The sequence below is a fragment of the Prunus dulcis genome, chromosome 3, assembly GCF_902201215.1.
Source record: "Prunus dulcis chromosome 3, ALMONDv2, whole genome shotgun sequence".
NCBI classification, from domain to species: Eukaryota; Viridiplantae; Streptophyta; class Magnoliopsida; order Rosales; family Rosaceae; genus Prunus; species Prunus dulcis.
Window position 1 is genome coordinate 6,355,293 of NC_047652.1, and position 25,383 is coordinate 6,380,675.

Consider the following 25,383-nt stretch of genomic DNA (forward strand, 5'->3'; position numbering starts at 1 on the left):
AATTGACTTACAAGCGTTCTTCATCAGCCTCAATATTATAAAACTAGCTAGGGAGAAATGAGAATGCCTACAACACTACCTTGCTATCATTTGCATTAAAAGATTTCTTCCTTTTCCCTTTCTTTTTTCTTCCACTAGAAGCCCATTTCTAGAGCAAACAAATGGCTGAAGCACTCATTTCCATGCTCACAGAACAGTTGGCCTCAATCATCCAACAAGAGGTCAGACTAGTTGTGGGTGTTAAGAAAGAAGTGGCAAAACTCACCAGCAATTTCAAAGATATTGAAGTTGTGCTCGAGAATGCAGAGGAGAGGCAGGTGAAGGAGGTGGGCGTGAGACAATGGCTGGAGAGGTTGAAGGATGTATCCTACGAGATGGACGACGTGTTGGACTTGTGGAGTACTGAAATCCTAAAACAACAAATTCAGCAACAAGAAAAAGCTGCTAGTAATGCTGGTAGTACTAGTACTACCAAGAAGGTACATTTCTGCATTCCTGCCCCTTGGTTTTGTTTTGGCCGTCAAGTAGTTCTTCGTCATGACATTGCTGTGAAGATAAAAGAACTAAATGAAAGATTAGCTCTGATTGCTAGTGAAAGACAAAAGTATGACTTTCAATACACGAAAAGAGGAATTGAACAAATTGTACGACAAAAAAGTTCTTCTTTCGTTGGCAAGACATTTGGTTGAGTCGACGAAAAGGACAAAGTAGTAGAAAAGTTGGTGAGTGGTAGTGGTCAAGGAGGTGAGACCTGCCTTGTCATCCCTATTACAGGGATGGGAGGGATTGGCAAGACAACTCTTGCCCAACTTGCCTATAATGATGAAAAGGTTCAAGCTCATTTCCACACTAGAATATGGGTTTGTGTCTCAGATCCTTTTGATGAGATCAAAATTGCCAAAGCCATCATTGAGGGTCTGAAAAAAGAGACCCCAGCTTCAAATGAGTTGCAAACTCTAAAGTCCATTATACATGAGTCCGTTAAGGGCAAGAAGTTCCTTCTTGTCCTAGATGATGTGTGGAACCAAGACTATAGAAAGTGGGAACAATTAAATCTACCTTTACAAAATGGGGCTGTGGGTAGTAGAATATTGGTTACCACACGAAAAGAGGAAGTTGCGAGGATGGTGGGAGCACATCATATGGTCAATTTGGAGGTGTTGAGTGAAGAAAATTGTTGGGCATTGTTCTATCACATTGCACTGGCAAATAGAGAAAAAAATGAGTCTAAAGTGTTAGAATTTGTTGGTAAAGAAATTGTCAAAAAGTGTAAGGGCCTGCCCCTTCTTGCAAAGACAATGGGTGGTCTCATGTGCTACAAGAAAACGAAGAAAGAATGGGAAGACGTTTTGAATAGTAAGATATGGAAGTTAGATGTGGTTGAGGAACAAGTTTTCCAACCACTGTTACTAAGTTATTATGATTTGGCCCCGGCAATCAAACGTTGTCTTTTGTATTGTGTCATTTTTCCAAAAGATTATGAGATTGCTAAAGATGAGTTGATTGAATTGTGGATGTCACAAAATTATCTTAATTCAATTGAAAACAAAGAAAAAGAAGCGGTAGGCGAAATATACTTTGATAACTTAGTAACACGCTCTTTCTTTCAAGAATTTGAGGAAGATGAACTTGGAAATATAATGGGGTGCAAGATGCATGATGTTGTGCATGACTTTCTACAATTTCTAACTAAGAATGAATGCTTAGTTTTGGAGGCTGAGGGTGGTAACAATAAGAGAATAATGGAGTTTGATGGATATAAGAAGGTTCGTCATTTGACATTAATGTTTGCACCCAACGGTCCACTAATTCCAAGTTCCTTGTGCAACTGCAAGAATTTATGGACTCTTGCAACTTTTGATTCAAAGATTACTAGTTTTGGTCGAGAGTTAATTTCACAAGTAAAATGCCTTAGAATGTTGAATTTGAGTCATAACTCCTTGAAAGAAGTTCCAAATGAGGTTGGAGAATTGACACATTTGAGGTATCTTGATTTGTCTTATAATCATGATTTGATGAAATTGCCAAACACCATGTGTAATTTAATCAATCTGCAAACCTTGAGACTCATTTACTGCGGGGCACTTGAAATATTACCTGAAGGCATGAGAAAGCTGATTAACTTGCAGCATCTTCATGTTTGGGGGTGTCGTAGTCTAAAATTGCCCAAGGGGATTGCAAGGTTAACAAGTCTACGAATGCTAGACGTAGTTTACATCCATGGCGATGATGGCGTTGATAACAACAAAGAAGCATTATTCGAGTTAAGTGATTTGAGAAACATTGACCAACTTCGTGGGAGTTTTTGTATTTGGTTTGGTACGGATCTAAAGGACGTGAGGCAGGCCGAGAAAGCGCATTTGGTGAACAAAAATTGCCTTGTCAGTCTGAAATTGAGTTTCTTCTCTGGCACGTGGCAACCCAAACCCATCCAGGAAGAAACAATGAATGCCTTACAACCACCTCCAAATCTGGAATCCTTATTTATTGAAGGCTACTGTGGCACCACACTTCGGCCCCATTGGATGACGTCGTTAAACAAATTGAGAAGCCTTACCCTTCAATATTGCCACTTCGTTGAGTGTGTGCCTCCTTTGGGGAGATTGGAGTCCCTTGAAGTACTAGTGATATACAAATGGCCTCGCGTGAAAAAGGTAGGAGTTGAGTTTTTGGGAATAGATGGAACAATAGAAACGAAAACATCCTCATCACCACTTATTTTATTCCCAACTTTGAAAAGACTTCAATTCGAGTATATGCCCATGTGGGAAGAGTGGGAAGGAATGAAAGGGTGGAGTGAAGAAGAGGATTCTCAAAAGACAATTACAATAATGCCCTGCCTTTCTTCCTTACGAATTATTGATTGTCATGTGCTTAAAACACTGCCCAACTTCTTACGAAATACACCACTGAAGGAGTTGATCATCGAAGTTATCGTCATGTTCAACTTTCTAGCACCAGTTGCACAAGGTTGCCGAAAAGGCAGAGGAGAGTGGCCCAAGATTTCTCACATCCCAAACATCAAAGTTGGTAAAGAATTTGTACAAAAAGACGGAGTTTACCAAATTGATGATGATGAGATGCACAAGTGTTGCTTCCACATCTTCTTCTGGTAATGTCTATTAAGATTTCATTTTGTTAACGTCTATCTATATTATTCATTTATCATCACAAATTTTCTTCTTTTCTTTATGTTTGTTTTTTCTTTGGGAAATTCCATGTCTATTTATTCAAATACCAAACAAACTTTTGAATTTGGTTTGAAAAAAACTCACATGTGGTGGGGATAAAAGTAAAGACAATTATAAAGTCGTTCGAGAATGTTTTTATTTTTTTATATTTTGCAAATATTTTTTAAGAGGATATAATATATATATATATATATATATTTTAATGGTTTGAAATTCATTGGCTTATGTAGGTATTAAAAAAATTCTCTAAAATTGTCTCGGGCTATAAATTCTCTATGTGCCGACGACCCCCATTTCCAAATTCCAGGTACATACTCCACTGCTTATATCTATCATCTATACTTACTGAAGTTAAAGAAGGTTTTTATTTTCTTATGTCAGCAGCTGAAGGTATTTTCTGGCATGCAAAGAGGGAAGTCTCACTTTGAAGATAATCTTGTCAGAAGCGCGTACGTTGTATAGTAGGGAAAATAATTATAACATCCGATATGTATGTATAACCAAGAATTCAATCTTCAACTCTGTTGAGATATTATATTATATTACCATCTCTGTTGAGATGTTGTTATATATCACTTTGATATGAAAGTATCAGATAATATGTACAGTATACCAAATAATTCAATAATCAACTCTATTGAGGTATTATATTATATTATGATCTCCGTTGAAATGTTATATATCACTATGATATGAAATATTGGATAATATGTACGGTATAGCTAGTAATTCAATCATCAACTCTTGATAATTTAAACTACTCTAATCTATGAGGAGAGGAATCGAACTTGGGCGCAAAAGGGCTGACACATTGCTCGTGGTTGACTGGCTACTTCTGCTAATGCAACTGGCTTTTATATCTGATTTTCATGTAATATGGAATTTTCTTATCTCAGCAGCTGAAGATGTTCACGGCAGTTGGATTTTCTTTCAAGCAGACCAAACGGAGGTTACAGGAACTGCTTTCAAATGTATGTGGAAGAAATCACTGGATTGATGAAATATAGGGCTCATAAAGTGAGTGAAACTTGTCACGAGGAAATGCCCCTACTTTTACTGTTGTTTCCCGTTTTGTTTTCTCTTTAGCACAGTGAATTGCCGAAGATACCCTCCACTAAACCTTTTCACCTCTTACCCTTCGTGTTTATTCCGCTGCGAATGTTTCGTTCGATGAGAGAAGGCGTCCATCTCTGGTTGATTTCGAACCAGTTGGTTGGCCTGGTTGGGGGGCAGCGATGGAAGATCTGTGTTCACTGTTCTACATGCGTGGGGGGCCGTCGATTTTCGTTTGGGGAGGATCGCTGCATATCCAGCCGCCCTTTTGGTCTTCATCTCATTGGTTTTCCTCTCAGATGTTGCGTGCGAGGGTTGCCGTTCCAGCTGCGCTTCATCCTTCTTCTCATCGCAAGGGTTTAGCTAAAAGGGATTTCTAGGTTTCGTTAAAAAAGGTTGGTTTTAAGTTAACGTTCTTTTGGTTTTCTAGGTTGGTTTATTCATTTGTCATGTCGAAAATTGAGCAGTAAGTCAGAAATTGAGTTTGGTTTTTTTGTTACAGGGAGGAAGATTGAAGGAAAAAGAACTGGAGTAATCAATATAGGAACCCCAGTTGCTCATCAATGTGGTAATTGATGTCTGTGTGGCTGATTTTTTGTTTGCCAGTGGTTTTAGACTCCTCCATTTTTTATTTTTAATGACTCCAGATCAGAACTATAATTCTAAGAGATGTAGCTAGAATGATTGTCCAGAGATGTAGCAAGACAGAAGGTTGCGTGTTCTGAGAATTGTGTGTAGAGAAAATATACTATCTTTTCTCTTCTTAATGCTGCTTAATTGTTGTTTTGCTTTAGCATATTTTTTTATGAACATAGTCTCATCCAACTGGAGAAATTAATATAGGAACCCTCTGCATGTGCATTTTTTATTTATTAATTAAGGGTCGAGATTATGAATGACACCTGTCATTATTAGTTTTCAGAATTCTTCCCTTTTTACTTTCGACAAAAAGTTCAGATTGAAACTATGATCCCTCATTCAAAAAGATGACCAACTATTTTACACGCCAAAGTTTCTTTATACTTGGATGGTATGTACTTGGATTCATTGAAACAATTGAGATTGAGTGCCTATATCTTAGCAGCTGACTTTGAGCCTTAAAGTTTTCACATATTTATGATGACCCAGACTTGGGCCCGTTGCAATAATTGAGATTCGGGTGCCTAGGTCTAAGCAGCTGAATTTGAGTCATTAATTTGTCAGATGTATATGATTTTGATTGCTCTTCAGGTTTCTTTATTAGTTATTTTCCCCTAATCACAATTGTTTCGCTTCCAGAAACTAATGGCATCTTTCGTTCATTTTGCAAGATTGGTGTATACTATGGTACTCCACAAGTGACATCTGGAGGAATTCCATTAAAATTCTTTGCCTCAGTTCGGCTTGAAATATGTTCTACATGGAAGATAAAGTCTGTAAGAACAATAGCCATTGTTTCTTACTGCATGACAGCTATTTGATGGATGAGTATATTTATCTTTGTAGGTCATCTAATAGAGTTTGATCTATATTGTTTGCTCATAGAACGTACTTCTATACTGATTAGGTAATGGAGATGGAAGAAATTGGGGTTCGGGTTCGTGTAAGAGTGCAAAAGAGTAAGGTAATTTTGAATGCATCAAAATGGTTTCTGCATTTGTGTGGGTTGTACACCATGTACAGAAAGAACATTTCTATTACTTTTGCCTTTATGATTACTTAAGCAGTAATTGCACTTTCAGTAAAAATTTCATAACTGGTATAAAGTATGACAAGTTGTCTTGCCAATTCTTAAAGGTTCTGTCTAATTTCTCAAAGTTTTTTTTGTCCCAATTCTACATTGTGCTAGAAGTGCAGCCTGTGACCATGAAAACCATTGTAACAATTGACAAATTGTTAAATTCCCCTTTTGATTTTTCTAATGTTATGAAACTGCTTCCATCCTTTTTGAAGGCTAAAGGATTTTGTTATGATATTTGCTTATGCTTTTGGACGAGAGACTTTTGTCAACTGCAATCTCTTGATTCCCAGATTTTGCCAAACCTTTATTAAAACTTAATGATTGCAGTTAATTATATCTCTTATTTAATTTGTTTCATCCACTTTGTTATGTTTCTATTTTGAAAAGATGCTTATCTCATATTTTGTTGTTGTGAATTTTCAGTTTTTGCAAGATGTTAACCATGTACGAGAGAGTCAAGAAGAGGCTGTGAGTAGAAGTAGGTTCTTTGCAGGCTAGACAAGGTTGAAAATGGTTTTTTTTCTTTTCTTTTTCCTGTTTTTGTTCGAAACTTTTTGTTCATATATTCTCCCTGAATTTTATGTTCAAAGTAGTTAAATTTTCGTCCAAAATGTTTTATTTGTGTTTCTTGATTTGAATGAAAGTTTGGTATTTTATCCTTCTTTTTGGGTTTCTTTCATTCATAGTCTTCGTATTTTCCTTTTCGTAGTAAACTCTTATATCACAATTCCTGCATATATCAAAACTAACAAAGCTGTGGTGATTGAGTTATAGTTTCTAAGTATGACACATTTTGAATACCAATTCACGTCCTAAAGACATGAAAAAATTTGCTATTCAGTGGAATATTTGTTCTTAAATTTGTTTTACTCTCTGCTTTTTGCTCTTCCGATTACTTTTTTTTATACTTAATGATCTGCTATCCATGACGTGTAAATAACGTAGTAGCATATTTAAATTCTTCTTAAGGGGTGTTTTGAATCAAGGGTTGGTTCTATTCTTCAAGAAGACGTCTATCTTGGCAAACTAAATTGAGCTTGAGCTTATGGGTTAAATATTGTGCCATATTTTTGTTGCACTGTTTCTTTTATTATTCTTATATGCAGGGATGGTTTCTTTTCTTTTCTTTTCAGTTTCAAACAGATTTACAGTTCTTTTCTCTTGCTTAAATTTTGTGAAATATATGTATATGGAGAGCCCAGATTAAGAAATAGCGGTTATGCATTATGTTGCCTTTTTCTTGGGTTTCACGATGGAATACAATGTGTTCAGTTGGTGTTTTTAGCTGAGATTGTGATGACTTTCATTTTGTGGATTTTCAGTTTTTGCAAGATGGTAGTAGTGTATGAGAGAGTCAAGAGAAGGCTGTGAGTAGAAGGCGGTTCTTTGCTGGCTAGACAAGGTTGAATATGGTTTTTATTTTATTTATTTTTCCTGTTTTTGTTAGACCCTTTTTGTTCACTTATTCTCCCTGAATATTATGCCCAAAGTAGTAAAATAAATTATTGCAACTATTCAAAAGTATATTTATGTTTGGCATCATCTCATGTTGTGTACGAATTGAGCAATGAAAAGGTGAAAGATAAATTACAGAGAAACATGTGGTGCAAGTGTTACATTTGTATTGTTTTGGTTTCATTCTTTTGTTGTACTAATGCCTCATTGCCTTTGGTTTCACAAGAAGAGGCTATGAGTAGGAGGTTCTTTCAGGCTAGACAAGGTTGAAATTTTTTTTTTTCTTTTTCCTGTTTTCATTCGAAAAGTTCACTTATTGTCCTTGAATTTATGCTCAAAGTAGTTAAATTTTCGTCCAAAATGTTTTATTTGTGTTTCTTGAATTGAATGAAAGCTTGGTATTTCATCCTTTTTTTGGGGTTTCTTTCATTTCATACTGTCTTCATATCTTTTGCTTTGTCTTTTCCTCCACTGGTGATCAGAGACCCAAAAAAAACTACCTTACAAATGTGATTAAACTTGAATTTTCTTTTAAAACTTGTTCATAGCCAATTGCTATTATACCATTTTTAATAATCTGTTACAAACTTGATTTTAACCTATGTATTTGCTTGAACATTAATTTCTCAATGTTAACACAAGTCTTATTGATCAACTCTTATCGTTAATTCTGCAATCTACCATAGGCTAATTAGGTCATTTTATATTTCTTGAGTTGCAAGTGTTGTGCTACAAATTTCAAGTGGAACCAAATGTTATTCTACTAAGATTTATGATCCAACTTTAGATTGTGGTCAAGTAAAGGTAGCTATCTACACATATGCTCATGAGTCATAACTACTTCAATTTAATATAACACATCTGGAATTATGTGTATGCCACCAAAAAGTTTTAGCAATTATTTTCTCCATGGAAATAAACAAAAAAAATATAATATAATTTGAACATGAATATTTGACTCTATATTTGACTCTTAACACGTCTTATTGATCAACTCTTACTGTTAATCTGCCATTTTCCATGATTTTGGCCTTCTATTTATATTTAGAATATTGATTGCGTTCAACTCGGATCTTACTTTTTAGATCACAACATCAATTAAAATTCAAGAATGGATTACCTTTTTATGGTCTATTTGTCACTAACATTTAGATGTAATGAACAAAACTATAATCTATAGCCTGTTATTTCTGCCTCAATAACTTGTAGGTGTCTATAGGTTAGTTATGCTTTTATAGCTTACTTCTTCATAGATTAACTTAGCCTATAAATGGCAATACATGTATCAGTTTTGACCATATAGATTATCTCCGCTTCTGTACAACAAACTTGCGCATGGTTTGATTCTGTTATAGGTATTTGGTTTGATTCTATTAAAGTGTGGATCTTTTAGTTTCATTATGTTGTAGGTATTTAATAATTTGTGCAGTGACTAAAATTTCCACCAGATTCGTACAATGCTTGGCGTATTTAAATTGTGGTTTATGCAGTTGAATATATATATATATATATATATATATATTTTGCCTTAATTCTATAATAATAGCCATTGTCTTTGTTAAAATTTTCCCATTTGTCCACACTAACACCTACCATTTTTCAAATTTGTAGCAACAGAATCAACACCCCTTAATATGATTCTATTAGAGCTTGGGTGTTTTGTCTAATTCTCTTATACCTATTTAATAAATTGTCATAGTTCTAAATTTGTCATCAATTGATTAAATAAACTGAGCTTATACCTTTGTCCATCAGATTAATAGAATGCTTGATGTATCTACACTGTTGTTTGTCCTGTTGATTTTTTAACTTAATTATGTGATAGTAGTTATTGCTTTCACTCAAATTTTTTCATTTATCTCCGCTGACACCTGCCATTTTCTGAATTTGTACCAACAGAGTTAAAACCCCTGCAGAAGACAAAAAAGAACATAAACCACTTCTACAATAGAGCCAGCAAGAGATAGATCCACTTTCAATAGACATCAAGGCAGAAAAATCCCCTTCCCCCACAAATAGAATATATGTAAAGACAAAACTGCTGATATTTTGATTGTTGCTTGGTTTATTAAAATATTGATCATATTTTAATAAACATGACAAGCAACGTATAAAACATGTTATTAGTCTTGATTTTGTAACTTAAATTTGCTCATATTTTCACAACTTTGTACACATTTTATATGATTTCATAACCTGCAGCATCGCGATTCTTACCACGATTTTGTTTTTGATTGTTGCTTGATTTTACAATTATTTGGGCTCTTTCTGAGAAAACTACTGATGACTTCAAATCAATTATTATCACGATTTTGTTTTCATTAAATTGTAAGAGGAATGCTTTCTAGTCACACTGGGCGACTGGAAAAGTTTAATCTTTAGTGTCTCCATTAGGAAAGTTTAATCTTTTTGTTACAACTTGAATTCTCCTTTTTGCCCCTATATAATGAAATTGAATACCGTAAAGGAAAATGCTAGAGAGAACACGTTTATACTTGATGGAAGTTGAGCTGTACATGTGTCAAAGAAGTTCTTAACCATATGGGTGAATTTTAAGGTATGCAAAGTAAAATTCACAAAAATGGTTAATAGCAGAGTATCGAAGTAGTTCTTAACCACTTGTTGATTTCAGCCCTTTATTTATTTTTTTGTTTGGAGGATGCTTCGACCAGGCAAAGAAGAAAGAATAAGGGAACAAGGTAGGGGAAAGAAAAAGTAAGGAATGAAAAGAAAATAAAACAAAACAAGTTAGGGAAGGGATAAATTCTGTTCTTGTTGATTGGCAAGTGTGTGTTTGTTGTTGTCGTGGTGCCTGAATTGCCTTACAAGCATTCTTCAGCCTCAGCATTATAAAACTAGCTGGGGAGAAATGAGAATGCCTACGACAATTCCCAACACTACATACCTTGTTATCATTTGCATTAAAAGATTTCTTCCTTTCCCTTTTCCTTTTCCTTTTTCTTGCACTAGAAATCCAATTCTAGAGCAAACAAATGGCTGAAGCACTCATTTCTGTGCTCATAGAACAATTAGCCTCAATCATCCAAAAACAAGTACAACAAGAGGTCAGACTAGTTGTGGGTGTTGAGAAAGAAGTGGCAAAACTCACCAGCAATTTCAAAACTATTGAAGTTGTGCTCAATAATGCAGAGGAGAGGCAAGTGAAGGAGGTGGACGTGAGACAATGGCTGGAAAGGTTGAAGGATGTATCCTACGAGATGGACGACCTGTTGGACGAGTGGAGTACTGAAATCCTAAAACAACAAATTCAGCAACAAGAAGAAGCTGGTAATGCTAGTAGTACTAGTACTACCAAGAAGGTATGTTTCTGCATTCCTGCCCCTTGGTTTTGTTTTGGCCAAGTCAGTCAAGTAACTCTTCGTCGTGACATTGCTGTGAAGATAAAAGAACTAAATGAAAGATTAGCTCTGATTGTTAGTGAAAGGCAAAACTATAACTTTCAATACACGAAAAGAGAAATTGAACAAATTGAACGACAAAAAAGTTCTTCTTTCGTTGATAAGACATTTGGTCGAGTCGATGAAAAGGACAAAGTAGTAGAAAAGTTGTTGAGTGGCAGTGGTCAAGGAGGGGCGACCTGCCTTGTCATCCCTATTATAGGGATGGGAGGGATTGGCAAGACAACTTTTGCCCAACTTGCCTATAATGATGAAAAGGTTCAAGCTCATTTCCACACTAGAATATGGGTTTGTGTCTCAGATCCTTTTGATGAGATCAAAATTGCCAAAGCCATCATTGAGGGTCTGAAAAAAGAGACCCCAGCTTCAAATGAGTTGCACACTCTAAAGTCCATTATACATGAGTCCGTTAAGGGCAAGAAGTTCCTTCTTGTCCTAGATGATGTGTGGAACCAAGACTATTTAAAGTGGGAACAATTAAAGCTCCCTTTACAAAATGGGGCTGCGGGTAGTAGAATATTGGTGACCACACGAAAAGAGGAAGTTGCGAGGATGGTGGGAGCATTCACTGATATGGTAAATTTGGAGGTGTTGAGTGAAGACAATTGTTGGGCATTGTTCTATCACATTGCACTGTCTGATAGAGAAAAAAATGAGTCTAATGGGTTAGAATCTATTGGTAAACAAATTGTCAAAAAGTGTAAGGGTCTGCCCCTTGCTGCAAAGGCATTAGGTGGTCTCATGCGCTGCAAGAAAACGAGGAAAGAATGGGAAGACGTTTTGAATAGTAAGATATGGGAGGTAGACGAGGTTGAGGAACAAGTTTTCCAACCACTGTTACTAAGTTATTATGATTTGGCCCCGGCAATCAAACGTTGTCTTTTGCATTGTGTTATTTTCCCAAAAGATTATAACATTGTCAAAGATGAGTTGATTGAGTTGTGGATGTCACAAAATTATCTTAATTCAATTGGAAACAAAGAAAAAGAAGCGGTAGGCGAAATGTACTTTGATAACTTAGTAATGCGCTCTTTCTTTCAAGAATTTGAGAAAGATAATCTTGGTAATATAACGGGGTGCAAGATGCATGATGTTGTGCATGACTTTCTACAATTTCTAACTAAGAATGAATGCTTAGTTTTGGAGGCTGAGGGTGGTAACAATAAGAGAATAATGGAGTTTGATGGATATAAGAAGGTTCGTCATTTGACATTAATGTTTGCACCCAACGGTCCACTAATTCCAAGTTCCTTGTGCAACTGCAAGAATTTATGGACTCTTGCAACTTTTGATTCAAAGATTACTAGTTTTGGTCGAGAGTTAATTTCACAAGTAAAATGCCTTAGAATGTTGAATTTGAGTCATAACTCCTTGAAAGAAGTTCCAAATGAGGTTGGAGAATTGACACATTTGAGGTATCTTGATTTGTCTTATAATCATGATTTGATGAAATTGCCAAACACCATGTGTAATTTAATCAATCTGCAAACCTTGAGACTCATTTACTGCGGGGCACTTGAAATATTACCTGAAGGCATGAGAAAGCTGATTAACTTGCAGCATCTTCATGTTTGGGGGTGTCGTAGTCTAAAATTGCCCAAGGGGATTGCAAGGTTAACAAGTCTACGAATGCTAGACGTAGTTTACATCCATGGCGATGATGGCGTTGATAACAACAAAGAAGCATTATTCGAGTTAAGTGATTTGAGAAACATTGACCAACTTCGTGGGAGTTTTTGTATTTGGTTTGGTACGGATCTAAAGGACGTGAGGCAGGCCGAGAAAGCGCATTTGGTGAACAAAAATTGCCTTGTCAGTCTGAAATTGAGTTTCTTCTCTGGCACGTGGCAACCCAAACCCATCCAGGAAGAAACAATGAATGCCTTACAACCACCTCCAAATCTGGAATCCTTATTTATTGAAGGCTACTGTGGCACCACACTTCGGCCCCATTGGATGACGTCGTTAAACAAATTGAGAAGCCTTACCCTTCGATATTGCATGCTTGTTGAGTTTGTGCCTCCTTTGGGGCGATTGGAGTCCCTTGAAGTACTAGTGATATACAAATGGCTGAGCGTGAAAAAGGTAGGAGTTGAGTTTTTGGGAATAGATGGAACAATAGAAACGCAAGCATCCTCATCACCACTTATTTTATTCCCAAATTTGAAAACACTTGAATTCAACTCTTTGTATACGTGGGAAGAGTGGGAAGGAATGACAGGGTGGAGTGAAGAAGGGGATTCTCAGAAGACAATTAAAATAATGCCCTGCCTTTCTTCCTTACTAATTTATGATTGCGGAGTACTAAGAACGCTGCCCAACTTCTTACGAAATACACCACTGAAGAAGTTGGTCATCGATGAGAACTACTATCCAACACTTGCACAAGGTTGCCGAAAAGGCGGAGGAGAGTGGCCCAAGATTTCTCACATCCCAAACATCAAAGTTGGTAAAGAATTTGTACAAAAAGACGGAGTTTACCAAATTGATGATGATGAGATGCCAAGTGTTGCTTCCACATCTTCTTCTGGTAATGTCTATCTATATTATTCATTTATCATCACAAATTTTCTTCTTTTCTTTATGTTTGTTTTTTTCTTTGGGAAATTCCAAACTAATGACGAAACAAACTTTTGAATTTGGCTTTAAAAAAACTCACATGTTGGGGGGGCAAAGTAAAGACAGATATAAAGTCGCTGGAGATTTTTTTTTAATTTTTAATTTTTATATATATTTTGCAAATATTTTTTAAGAGGATATATAATATAATGTAATATACATATATATTTTTAATGGTTTGAAATTCATTGGGTTATGTAGGTATTAAAAAATTTCTCAAAAACTGTCTCGGGCTAGGCCTGGCCCTACCTGGCCAGGCCTAGATCCGTGCCAACGACCTCCATTTCCAAATTCTAGGTATGTACTCTACTGCTTATACGACGAATGTTGTGCATAAATTTTATCTGTCATCTACACTTACTGAAGCTGAAGAAGATTTTGATTTTCTTATGTCAGCCGTTGAAGGTATTTTCTGGCATGCAAAGAGGAAAGTCTCATTTGAATTCACACTCCGAAGATAATCTTGTTGGAAGTGTGCACTTTGTCCAGTGCAGTAGGGAAAATAATTATAATATCTTATATGTATGTATAGGCAATAATTCAATCATGAACTCTGTTGAGATGTTTTATTATATTATGATCTATGTTGAGATGTTGTTATATATCTCTCTCATCTAAAATATCAGATAATATGTACAGTATACCCAATAATTCAATCATCAACTCTTGATAGTCTAAACTACTCAAATTTATGAGTAAAGAAATCGAACTCGGGCTCAAAGGGGCTGACACATTTTTCATCGTTGACTGGCTACATTTGGCTAATGCTACTGGCTTTTATATCTAATTTTCATGTGTTAAACATTAATGCACACTTGTGTGATAAAACTAGAAAATTCTAAAACAATTGAGAGAATTACTAAATAAAAGTTGGTTGACTCTTACTAGAACCATCCTAATAATCATCTAATGTAATTGTAACTAGAGAATTCTAGAATTATAGGACAACTAGCGTCTAAAAATACTTTAGACAGTTGGTTACTGTGCACAACCGACTTGTCTAGTAATTTGCTGACTTAGATTGTCGGTTTAGCACCTCTATGAATATGCATGCAGCCCACTTATGTAATCAAGCTGAAAACTACCAGCTGTCCTATATCTAAAGCTTTGTACCTTTCCTACTTTATTCAAGTAAAACTACTTTGTTACTCTTTCAAAAGTTCTCTATTTTAAGTTAAGTTGTTGTCCTAAACACTAAACCAACCATTTCCTAAACCTCTTTTCCTAAACCAACCATTTCCTAAACCTCTTTTTCCATAAACTAACATCACGTAATATGTGATTTTCTTATCTCAGCAGCTGAAGATTTTCACGGCAGTTGAATTTTCTTTCAAACAGACCAAATGGATGTGGAATAAATCACTGGAATTATTGTAGCAGCTCCACAAAATTGATGAAATACAGGGCTCATAAAGTGAGTGAAACAAACGATTGGCCAGTACATAATTGATACTCAAACCATTAACTTAGACAACTCAAGCAAGTTAGATTGGTTTGTGAAACATGTTTCTTTCAGTCTGGCTAGGCAAGAGATAACAAATCAACGAATTTGAAGTCACCTATAAAAGAAAACAAACTTACTATTTTTATAAACAGCTCTAATTTATTTTCACACATGCAAGCAAAATAGACTGTTAGGAGGGAACCAAAAGTTCACATGAAAATTTATTCAACTATAATGCATGTTACACTAAATATATTGGATGCGGGATCTTGTGTTCGATTTTCTCATGCTCACATGCCGCTTATATTAAAAAGAAAAAAACTTATGACAATTTCAATCCCAACCCAATCTCAAGTTTCATTTTGGTCCGTAAATTTCCATGGCAAGCATTTTCGTAATCATACTTTTTTAATGTGTTAATTTCAGTTTGGTACCCTGAAGTTGAAAAAAACCTTACTTACAACGGGGGTACCACTATGGAGCTATCCTGAGCCAATCACCCATTGCTATGTATTTTAACTTTCTGACATGAGTGATAGGCTTGCGATACCGCCATTACATGTAAGTTCTCCTAAAGTTGTACTCTTAAGGCATGTTCGTCCCTGCGTTTTCAATCTTAACAATGAGGTACGGCGACTTAAAAAATTTGTTGCAATGTTGTTATGTCATTATGTTCACCGCTGTTGCTTTGTACTAGTGCCTGGTTGTATATGCCCTGCTTTTACTAAAATGAAGTAAAAAATTCAGGACCAAGAGAGTAACAATAAATGAAGTCAGCAGGCAAGAAATTCAAGCTGCCATTACCAAAGCAGAGGAGCTGAGAGCTCTTCATGCTGCTTTGGTGCAAGGCAGCAGCCCTGCAAATCTCAGGTTCCCTTCTTCTTCCCCTGCCTCACGCCCTGCTTCTCTGTTCTCTGCTCAAGACTACCCCTGTTTTCACACTTGTGAGTGCAAATTTCCAGCCATGCTTCATTTGCATATACAGGCATATATAATACTATCTTTCAGTTCATCTAAACAGTCAAAGAAAGAAAACAGAGAGACAAACAGAAGCCAAACCAGTCACCATCTTAACCCTAGTCTGAGATCTCTTGGGCTTCAACTCCGGCGGTTTCCATTCCTTCTCCATTATCGCATTCTCTTCCTCACCCGAACTCTCCAACAGCTCAAATACCGACTCTTCCAACTCAGTCTCACCCGCAGAGTTCGTCCCGCCCTGAATCAACTCAAACTCGGCGGTCTCGATCAAAGGCTGAGTCTTTTCTTCGGTCATCGAATCGGACGATGAAGACGTGGCTCGGGTGTGGGGAGACAACCACTTGGCCTTGATGTACTTTGTTTGGGACATCCACCCACTGCCCTGCACTGGTGGATCTAGGTGGTGGGTATGGGGGTAGGTTGGGATCGGGGTTGGGGAAGATGATATGGGGGTGGCGTTTTCTGGGTTTGGTTTGATTTTTCTTGTTCTTGCTTTTACTTTTTTCATTTTTTGTTATTTATTCTTTAAGATATATTTGTTCTTGTTCTTGTTTTTTTGTTTTAAATTTTTGGTGCGTTGGGAGGTTGCAATGGGGTGGAATTGGGTTTGGCTGGGTTCGTTTTTTATTTTTTTTTTTCAATTTGAACATTTTATCATACTTATTTTTAAAAGGAATGAATTTTTTTAAATAATTTGTTGACCGAAATACCCCTCCACGACTCAAGGATGACACGCATAAATCGAGAAATGGTCCAAATTTTTTGCAAATGACCCAATAATGTAGTAGTATGGAATATTTATTTCCTCAAACAAGGACCTGGATTTGAGTCCTAACATCTATGTAGTGTGTGTAAGTTTGGTATGTTATCGCCCCTCTCAATAGGAAAGGTCCTATAAATAAACAAAAAAAATTTTAAAAAAAAAGAAACTATAAGGACAAAATTGATCAAATTGAAACGACAGGGACCAAAGTTATAAAGAGGCAAACTACAGGGACTAAAAGTGACTTTTTGCCTTTTCTAAACTCATGTTTGTGGGTTAAGAAGCCCTAGACCTCACATATACTTTTAGCTACTTGTCGATCTCATAGCTTCACTACAAGTTAGGGGATAATAAGGGCCGTTTGGTATCCTACTTAGATCCAACTTTACAAACTCAAAAGCAAATTTGAAGTCGAAAACTTTAAAAAAAAAACTCATTTGGTAGGCCTATTTTTAAAAACCCAAAACCAAAACAAACTCAAAAACACCCACATTATTGAAAAAAAAAAAAGAAAAAAAAAGCGGGGTTTTATAATTTATTTTTTTTCTCTCTCTCTCTCTCTCTCCTGTCTTCTCGGGGAAACCCTCAAAAATTTTGCTCAGAGAAAGTAATTTTTTGAGAGGCTGTTTGGAGGATTCTTCGACCAATCAAACAAGAAAATAATATGGGAATAAGCCTTGTATTTATTTAATTTTTTGAATAAGAGGTTGTGATGCCTGAATTAAAGTAAAAGTAAGGAATCAAAAGAAAAGAAACAAACAAGTTATGGAAGGGATAAATTCTATTTTTGTTGATTGGCAAGTGCGTGTTTGTTGTCGTCGTGATGCCAGAATTGCCTTACAAGCATTCTTTAGCCTCAACATTATAAAACTAGCTGGGGAGAAATGAGAATGCCTACAACACTTCCAAACACTACGTACCTTGTTATCATTTGCATTAAAAGATTTCTTCCATTTCCTCTATTCCTTTTTCTTCCACTGAAATCCATTTCTGGAACAAATAAATGGCTGAAGCACTCATTTCCGTGGTCCTACAACAGTTGGCCTCAATCATCAAAAAACAAGTAAAACAAGAGGTTAGACTAGTTGTGGATGTTAAGAAAGAAGTGGCAAAACTCACCCACAATTTCAAAGCTATTCAAGTTGTGCTCGAGAATGCAGAGGAGAGGCAAATGAAGGAGGTGGACGTGAGATACTGGTTGGACAGTTTGAAGGATGTATCCTATGAGATGGACGACGTGTTGGACGAGTGGAGTACTGAAATTCTGAAACTACGTATTCAGAAAAAAGAAGCTGGTAATGCCAAGAAGGTATGTTTCTGCATTCATGCCGCTTGGTTTTGTTTTGGCCATCAAGTAGTTCTTCGTCTTGACATTGCTAGGAAGATAAAAGAACTAAATGAAACATTAGCTCTGATTGCTAATGAAAGACTAAACTATAACTTTCAACCCCCGAAAAGAGGAGTTGAACAAATTGAACAACGAAAAAGTTCTTCTTTCGTTGATCAGACATTTGGTCGTGAAGTAGAAAAGGACGTATTAGTAAAAAAGTTGCTGAGTGAGAGTGGTCAAGCAAGGCCAAACTTCCTTGTCATCCCAATTGTAGGGATGGGAGGAATTGGTAAGACAACTCTTGCCCAACTTGCATATAATGATGAAAGGGTTCAAGCCCATTTCGACAATAGAATATGGGTTTGTGTCTCAGATCCTTTTGATGAGATCAAAATTGCCAAAGCCATCATTGATGTTCTGAAAAAGGGGACAAATATCCAAGCTTCAAATGAGTTGCAAACACTCTTGGAAATTATAGTTGAGTGCGTTAAGGGCAAGAAGTTCCTTCTTGTCCTAGATGATGTGTGGAACGACGAGTATAGAAAGTGGGAACCATTCAAGCTAGCTTTACAAAATGGGGCTGTGGGTAGTAGCGTATTGGTGACCACAAGGAAGGAGGATGTTGCTATGATGATGGGAGCATCCGCTGATACGATCAATTTGCAGGAGTTGAGTGATGAAAACTGTTGGAAATTGTTCTGTCACATAGCATTGGTTGATAGGGAAATAAGTGAATATAGAACATTTGAAGTCATTGGTAAAGAAATTGTAAAAAAGTGTAAGGGTTTACCCCTTGTTGCAAAGACATTGGGTGGTCTCATGCGCCACAAGAAAACGAGGAAAGAATGGGAAGACGTTTTGAAAAGTAAGACATGGGAGTTAGATGTGGTTGAGAAACAAGTTTTCCAACCATTGTTGCTAAGTTATTATGATTTGGCCTCGACTGACAAATGTTGTCTTTTATATTGTGTTATTTTCCCAAAAGGTTATGTGATTGAAAAAGATAACTTGATTGAGTTGTGGATGTCACAAAATTATCTTAATTTAATTGGAAATAAAGAAAAAGAAGAGGTAGGCGAAACATACTTTGATAACTTAGTAACACGCTCTTTCTTCCAAGAATTTGAGAAAGATGACCTTGGATATATAACCCGGTGCAAGATGCATGATGTTGTGCATGACTTTCTACAATTTCTAACTAAGAATGAATGCTTTGTTTTGGAGGGTGAGGGTGGTAATAAGAGAATAATGGAGTTTAATGGAGAAAATAAGGCTCGTCATTTGACATTAATGTTTGCACCTGAAGGTGCATTTCCGATTTCCTTGTACAGCTGCAAGAATTTACGGACTCTAGCAACTTTTGATTCAAATATTAGTACATTTGGTCGAGAGTTAATTTCACAGCTAAAATGCCTTAGAACGTTGAATCTGAGTTTTAACTCCATAAAAGAAGTTCCGAATGAGGTTGGAGAATTGACACATTTGAGGTACTTTGATTTGTCTTATAATGAAGATTTGATGAAATTGCCAGACAGCGTGTGTAATTTAATGAATTTGCAAACCTTAAGACTCATTTGGTGCAGAACACTTGAAAGATTACCTGAAGGCATAGGAAAGCTGATTAACTTGCAGCATCTTTATGTCATGGGTTGTTTTCGTCTAAAGTTGCCCAAGGTGATTGCAAGGTTAACAAGTCTACGAACGCTAGATCAAGTTCGCATCCTTGAGGTTGATAACAACAAGGAAGCATTATTCGGGTTAAGTGATTTGAGAAACTTGGACCAGCTTCGTGGGAGTTTCCGAATAGAATTTCTGGAGAATTTGAAGGACGCGAGGCAGGCCGAGAAAGCGCATTTGGTGAACAAAAATTGCCTCGTCAGTCTGGAATTGCGCTTCTTCTTTGGTGGAACAGATGAGATTCCTCTTGTGGCAAGCCAGGAAGAAACACTGAATGCCTTACAACCACCTCCAAATCTGGAATCCTTCTCTCTCTATCACTACAGTGGCACCACACTCCGGCCCCATTGGATGACGTCATTAAACAAATTGAGAATCCTTACCCTCGGATATTTCGACTATGTTGAGGTTTTGCCTCCTTTGGGGAGATTGGAGTCCCTTGAAGTATTGGAGATACAAGATTGGCCGAGCTTGAAAAAGGTGGGGGTTGAGTTTTTGGGAATAGAAACGCAAACATCATCTCCAATTATTTTATTCCCAAATTTGAAAAAACTTGTATTCGAGTTTTTGCCCATGTGGGAAGAGTGGGAAGGAATGACAGGGTGGAGTGAAGAAGAGGATTCTCAGAAGACAATCACAATAATGCCCTACCTTTCTTCCTTACAAATTGGTTATTGCGGTTTGCTTAAAACACTGCCCAACTTCTTACGAAATACGCCGCTCAAGGAGCTTGTCATCGGTTTCGGCTGTCGGATTCTTGCACAAGGTTGCCAAAAAGGCAGAGGAGGAAGCGAGTGGCCCAAGATTTCTCACATCCCAAACATCAAAGTTTGGATCGGACCAAGTAGCGAATTTGTACAAAAAGATGGAGTTTGGATCGGACAACAACAAACTGATGATGATGAACGCTAAGTGTCGCTTCCACCTCTTCTTCTTATGGTAATTATTATTAATTTATCATCACTAAATTTCTTCTTTTCTTTATTAAAGAAATTCCAAAGGACAAGAACAAACTGATGATGAAACAAACTTATGAATTTGGGTGAAGGAGTAAACTTGGGACACAAGTCTACCTTGAACTCGAACATGAAGATGAAGACACGTACTCCACGCCTTAATTCCAGGTACTCTATCATCTAGACTTACTGAAGCTGAAGGTTTTTTATTTTCTTATCTGATGATATTCCATCGTGGGATTTATTTTCTTATCTCAGCAGCTGAAGCTTTTTTTATGGCATTCAAAGAGGGAAGATCTGGAAGTGAAGTCTCATTTGAGTTCACCTTTGTACAGTAATGAAAATAATTATAATATCCGATATGCATCTATATATGTAATTATGATCTCTGTTGAGATGTTGTTATATATCACTCTCATCTGAAATGTCAGATATGTACATTAATAGCCAATAATTCAATCATGAACTCTTCATATTCTTGGTGTGAATCTGCCTCTCCTTCTTCAAGTGTTCATTGACTAAGGTGCCTTCCTTGAATTTTTAAATTAACAAGCTTTCTAGTTAAGAAATATTTTTTGGTTCTTGTCTTCCTTTCATATAAAGCTTTCAAACTTCCTCCAAAATGAAACTGATGTAGTCACTTTTGAAACACGATGAAATACTTTTTCCTTCAAGCCACTGTCAAATAACCCCAATGGTTCTCCGGTTCAGCTTCCAATCTTCATCATTCTTTTTTCCGGCTTGTCGCCTTCTCTTGGGTTTGATATACAATTTCCATGTAATATGGGATTTTCTTATCTCAGCAGCTGAAAATTTTCACTGTATTTGAAGACCAAATGGATGTTACAGGCAGTTCTTTCAAATGGATGTGGAAGAAATCACTGGAATTCTTGTAGCAGCTCCACAAATATTGATGAATTACATTCTTTTGGGGTTCGCAGTTTCGGAATACAGGGCTCATGAAGTGACTGAAACTGGACACAAGGGTTAAGCTACAACAGTAATTGTGTGTGCAGCAATAGCTTCCATGATGTAGCATGATTCTAACATTCAAGACCCGCAGAAATATAGATATTGAGTTTTAAACAGAACAAAATATTTAAGATCAGAAATTGTTTTGCATCATCAAGCATCTCTTTTCTTTATTTTGCTTTTGTAAAAATGCAGTTGCACGGCACCTCATCGTACGATCAACCATATCTCAATCTTGCTACCCAGGAAAATCTGATTGCTTATACGTTCTTATAAAACCAGCTAAATTTGTCTTATAGGCCTGCAAGAGGATATGTGCTAAATTACAGGCTTGCATTCCTAGCTTTGCCCCTCTGCACGGCTCTGCTTGATCAAAAGCAAAATGGCTACAATAACAGGAGTTAATATCATGATAAGAGCCTGTACGATGTTGGGTCTGGTTATCTCAGGGAAAACTATGCTTCCATACTTTATAACAGCTGCAGCCACAATGGAACCAGCTACAACCTTCCCCAGATATTCCAGATCGTCCTGTTTACAACAAAGAAAGCATTTAGATCATGTGAATGCTTAAAACCAGTGCATGATATAACAAAAGATATATAGTGCCTTTTAAATCTTGCGGTTCCGGATTAGTTTGTAAGGAAGGAATTTTGAGCAGATTTTTTACAATCCTCCCTTCCAATAATCAGGCTCTTTTGCTGGGCCTCTTACCAGCTCCATCACCTTCATTTTAGCAAAAGGATTCATGTACCAGATGCATTATTGTAAATTGCTTGCTTCTACAGGGTTGGACTAGTCATATGTAGACACAAAATCTGCAAATTTAGTCAAATGCTGCGTTTGCTACTTGATGGAGAATCAGTGGAGTCAACGGTGATCCTCCTATAAATTGCAGCTTTGTTTCTGTTCTGTTTTCCCCATGACATATCAAGCCACCCTATACTTCAAAAAGACAGAACAATCCAAAACCACAAAAGAAGCCATTTTCTTTAGTCCATTTTCTTTGGACGTACTTTCCCCGGCTAGAGAACCTAATGAAATACATACTTGGCCAACTCAAACAAAACTAAGCGAAATCTCAGATGACAACAGAAAACAGGACTGTGAAAAGGGGACGAAAAATTCATGTGCTGATAAAATCATCCTCATCATGCTCTATAACTGTATACCAGAAAAAACAAATGTGGCACCAAATATGGACAGTACACAGTAGATACTCAGACCATTAGTTTTTTTAAGGCCCACTCACAAAAGATTGGCCCCATCAAGTATGTACTTAGACACCTCAAGCATGTCAGATTGGCTTGTGAAACATGTGCGTTGTGCGGAAACTCCCTTTGATTTTGTTCTCAATGGACTCTGTAACAAACCCTCACAACTCACAAGGATGAATTGAACACTCACACACTTGTTTTCTCTCTTTGGTTTCTAGACTTACAAGACTCCAACACTTGGACTTTCTCCTTGCTCACTAGGTCTCAGCTACTTTGCTTCCTTGCATCTGCTCTCCCGTTTATAATTCTGGTGTAGTTCAGCCTTTTAATTTAGGAGGGAAGCTTCCTCCAGCTGCAAACCCAACAATGCCTAGGGATTGGAAGCTTGCAACAAGTCAACCAGCACCAATAAATGCTCTTCCTAGTTCCCAAAACTGATTGCCAACGTTCCTAGAGCTCAAAAATGACTTAAGGAACCGTCGCATTTGAATTGGGAACAAAGCACATGAGAAAACTCCTTGAAAACGCGCAGAAAATTTGACTGCAGAGCAAAACCAACCGGTCCTTCGACCGATCGTCTTCCTTTGCATATGTTTTCGTTGAGCCAAACAACAACAACATGTTTCTTTTGGATTGGCTTTGTAAGATATCACAAATCAGGAAATTTGAAGCCATCGATAAAAAAGAACAAACTTAATATTTGATAAACAACTCTATCTGGTCAAAGTAAAGTTTGATCATTTTTTAGCCAAGCAAGCAAAATTGAAATTGAAATCTTCAAATGAAAAACTAAAACCTAGACAGTTAGAAGGGGACCAAGAGTTCATATCTATTATGCTAAGAAAACAATCATGCTCGCTCTTTACCTGGGCCTGAATCTCTACCGGACACAGATCTCTCATACATATATTGAAACTTACATCTCTTTTTTTTTTTCTTTTTTTTTTTTAACTACATGAGTGAATTACCAAAGAAAATAATTGTAGCATTGAATACAGACATTCATATTCTATATGCTTGTACAAAATGAACAAAGTTGCTATCTATCTCAGAAATGAACACTAAATTTCCCTGCAGAACCATAAAAAATATTTCCCACCATAGTTTCATATCATAAAATCATTACAAGCTTATTTCAAATACCCAATAGACATGCAAAAACTTCAAAGACAATCATATGGCGATGAGAGACAGAAAGCAAACTACCCATAAACCCAAAGAAAACAGAGGCCAAGATCCAAGTTTCAAAAGAACAAGAAAAAGGTAAATAGGTGGTACCTGAGAGTTTGGAGCGCTTGTAGTGTTAGCGATGCCTGAACTTTCTTCTTCTTCTTCTCCTCCTCCTCTTTGAGGGTCAAGAGCTCGGATAAGCAAAGACCCTTTTACCCTCGTGGAAGAGAAGCAGTTTGGGTAGTGGATGGCGAATTTTCTGTAACCCGTGACCTTCTTTGCGGGCCTTATCCGCCGGTGGCCCGACCCGGAAGAGTAGCGGAGACTGGAGACTCCAGGGGCTGTGGCTGAGGCAGTTGTCGCCACCATTTCCATGTCGCTGACTGTTTGACTGTCGACGCAAACTGCTTGCTGTCACGATGGTGGGATAGTTCAGATGATGAAGTCGAGTCCAAACAAAGGTCTAAAATATCGAGAGTTTCGGAAATATCGGTGGTCCAAAAACACGGATATATCGATGGAAATATCGACAAAATATCGATATCGATAAAAATTGAATAAAAATCAAGGAAATTGTGAGAAAAACTTGGAAATTTTTATTGAAACTTTAGATGATGTTTATTTAGTCAATTGTCTATTATTTTATCACAAAAAACTGGAATAAAATGCATGGCATGGTGGGTTAGAGTGATTTAAGTTGATTATGTAGCGATCTGACAAACACCGTGTCTTTAGAAAATATGTAGTAATTAGTGAAAGAAAATTAAACACACCACAATTTTTTAGTTATATTAATTTACTACAATATATTGCATATGATAAGATATATGAGCTTGACAAAATATATATATATATGAGTAACTTACTACCACATAGAAAGAATTCCTATTAAAGTTAAAACTTAGTATCACATATAATGAACAATATTAAAACTCAATAGTGAATAATAATACAACTCCGTAATATATAACCACACACAAAAAAAAAAAAAAAAAACCCTCCATAATAAAATAATAAATAAAATTAAACATATGCCTAAATTTATCATTAGGGATTTTTTTTTTTAATAAATAGAAATTTATCCTAGATAATATTAGCTTGCATAAATTTTTAAGGCCATATAAATATTACACGTCGTAACATTAAACATATGCCTAAATTAAACATAATAAAATAATATTAGGGATTTTTTTTTTCTAAATGGAAATTTATCCTAGATAATATTAGCTTGTAAAACGTTTAAGACCATATAAATATTACACGTCGTAACATTGTTAACAAATTGATTCGCAGCCTGGTGGATAAGGCCCAGTAGATGGATGCAATTGAGAGAGGTTCGAATCCCCTCGTTGGCAAAAGCACCATTTCTCAACATGATTATTTTTGGTAGGCTATAGTTAACAAACTTCGCAAAATGCT

At 36.5% G+C, this 25,383-nt stretch overlaps 6 protein-coding genes and 4 long non-coding RNA genes across 10 annotated transcripts; 8 read left to right on the plus strand and 2 right to left on the minus strand.

Moving 5' to 3' along the window:
- The first annotated feature begins 161 nt into the window (after positions 1 to 161).
- LOC117621632 (putative disease resistance protein RGA4) lies at positions 162 to 689 on the plus strand. Its single transcript, XM_034352195.1, has one exon. The coding sequence runs from the start codon at positions 162 to 164 to the stop codon at positions 687 to 689; it is 528 nt and encodes a 175-aa protein (XP_034208086.1).
- A 64-nt stretch (positions 690 to 753) lies between these two features.
- On the plus strand, positions 754 to 2,800 carry LOC117621633 (putative disease resistance protein RGA3). Its single transcript, XM_034352196.1, has 2 exons — positions 754 to 2,654; positions 2,741 to 2,800. Exons 1-2 carry the CDS (start codon positions 777 to 779, stop codon positions 2,798 to 2,800), a joined length of 1,938 nt encoding a protein of 645 aa, XP_034208087.1. The 5' UTR covers positions 754 to 776.
- A 166-nt stretch (positions 2,801 to 2,966) lies between these two features.
- On the plus strand, positions 2,967 to 3,762 carry LOC117623136. The gene is made up of 3 exons (XR_004585087.1): positions 2,967 to 3,112; positions 3,422 to 3,498; positions 3,576 to 3,762. It is a non-coding gene; the product is annotated as an uncharacterized LOC117623136 (long non-coding RNA).
- A 570-nt stretch (positions 3,763 to 4,332) lies between these two features.
- Positions 4,333 to 9,638, plus strand: LOC117623042. Its single transcript, XR_004585062.1, has 7 exons — positions 4,333 to 4,639; positions 4,747 to 4,812; positions 5,555 to 5,659; positions 5,791 to 5,847; positions 6,388 to 6,467; positions 7,287 to 7,366; positions 9,319 to 9,638. It is a non-coding gene; the product is annotated as an uncharacterized LOC117623042 (long non-coding RNA).
- A 579-nt stretch (positions 9,639 to 10,217) lies between these two features.
- LOC117621634 (putative disease resistance protein RGA3) lies at positions 10,218 to 12,798 on the plus strand. The gene is made up of 2 exons (XM_034352198.1): positions 10,218 to 12,650; positions 12,763 to 12,798. The coding sequence occupies exons 1-2, from the start codon at positions 10,413 to 10,415 to the stop codon at positions 12,796 to 12,798; spliced, it is 2,274 nt and encodes a 757-aa protein (XP_034208089.1). The 5' UTR covers positions 10,218 to 10,412.
- Positions 12,799 to 12,886: 88 nt separating this feature from the next.
- Positions 12,887 to 13,984, plus strand: LOC117623260. The gene is made up of 3 exons (XR_004585106.1): positions 12,887 to 13,368; positions 13,659 to 13,754; positions 13,854 to 13,984. It is a non-coding gene; the product is annotated as an uncharacterized LOC117623260 (long non-coding RNA).
- A 1,756-nt stretch (positions 13,985 to 15,740) lies between these two features.
- Positions 15,741 to 16,489, minus strand: LOC117622923. The gene has a single exon (XM_034353741.1). It carries the CDS (start codon positions 16,385 to 16,387, stop codon positions 15,923 to 15,925), a length of 465 nt encoding a protein of 154 aa, XP_034209632.1. The 5' UTR covers positions 16,388 to 16,489; the 3' UTR covers positions 15,741 to 15,922.
- A 1,071-nt stretch (positions 16,490 to 17,560) lies between these two features.
- LOC117621635 (putative disease resistance protein RGA3) lies at positions 17,561 to 19,779 on the plus strand. Its single transcript, XM_034352199.1, has 3 exons — positions 17,561 to 19,459; positions 19,556 to 19,657; positions 19,758 to 19,779. Exons 1-3 carry the CDS (start codon positions 17,646 to 17,648, stop codon positions 19,777 to 19,779), a joined length of 1,938 nt encoding a protein of 645 aa, XP_034208090.1. The 5' UTR covers positions 17,561 to 17,645.
- A 95-nt stretch (positions 19,780 to 19,874) lies between these two features.
- On the plus strand, positions 19,875 to 21,093 carry LOC117623508. The gene is made up of 3 exons (XR_004585141.1): positions 19,875 to 20,588; positions 20,698 to 20,773; positions 20,864 to 21,093. It is a non-coding gene; the product is annotated as an uncharacterized LOC117623508 (long non-coding RNA).
- Positions 21,094 to 21,505: 412 nt separating this feature from the next.
- Positions 21,506 to 24,415, minus strand: LOC117623507. Its single transcript, XM_034354519.1, has 2 exons — positions 24,073 to 24,415; positions 21,506 to 22,108 (listed from the first exon to the last, which is right to left on the minus strand). The coding sequence occupies exons 1-2, from the start codon at positions 24,337 to 24,339 to the stop codon at positions 21,917 to 21,919; spliced, it is 459 nt and encodes a 152-aa protein (XP_034210410.1). The 5' UTR covers positions 24,340 to 24,415; the 3' UTR covers positions 21,506 to 21,916.
- Between the last annotated feature and the right edge of the window lie 968 nt (positions 24,416 to 25,383).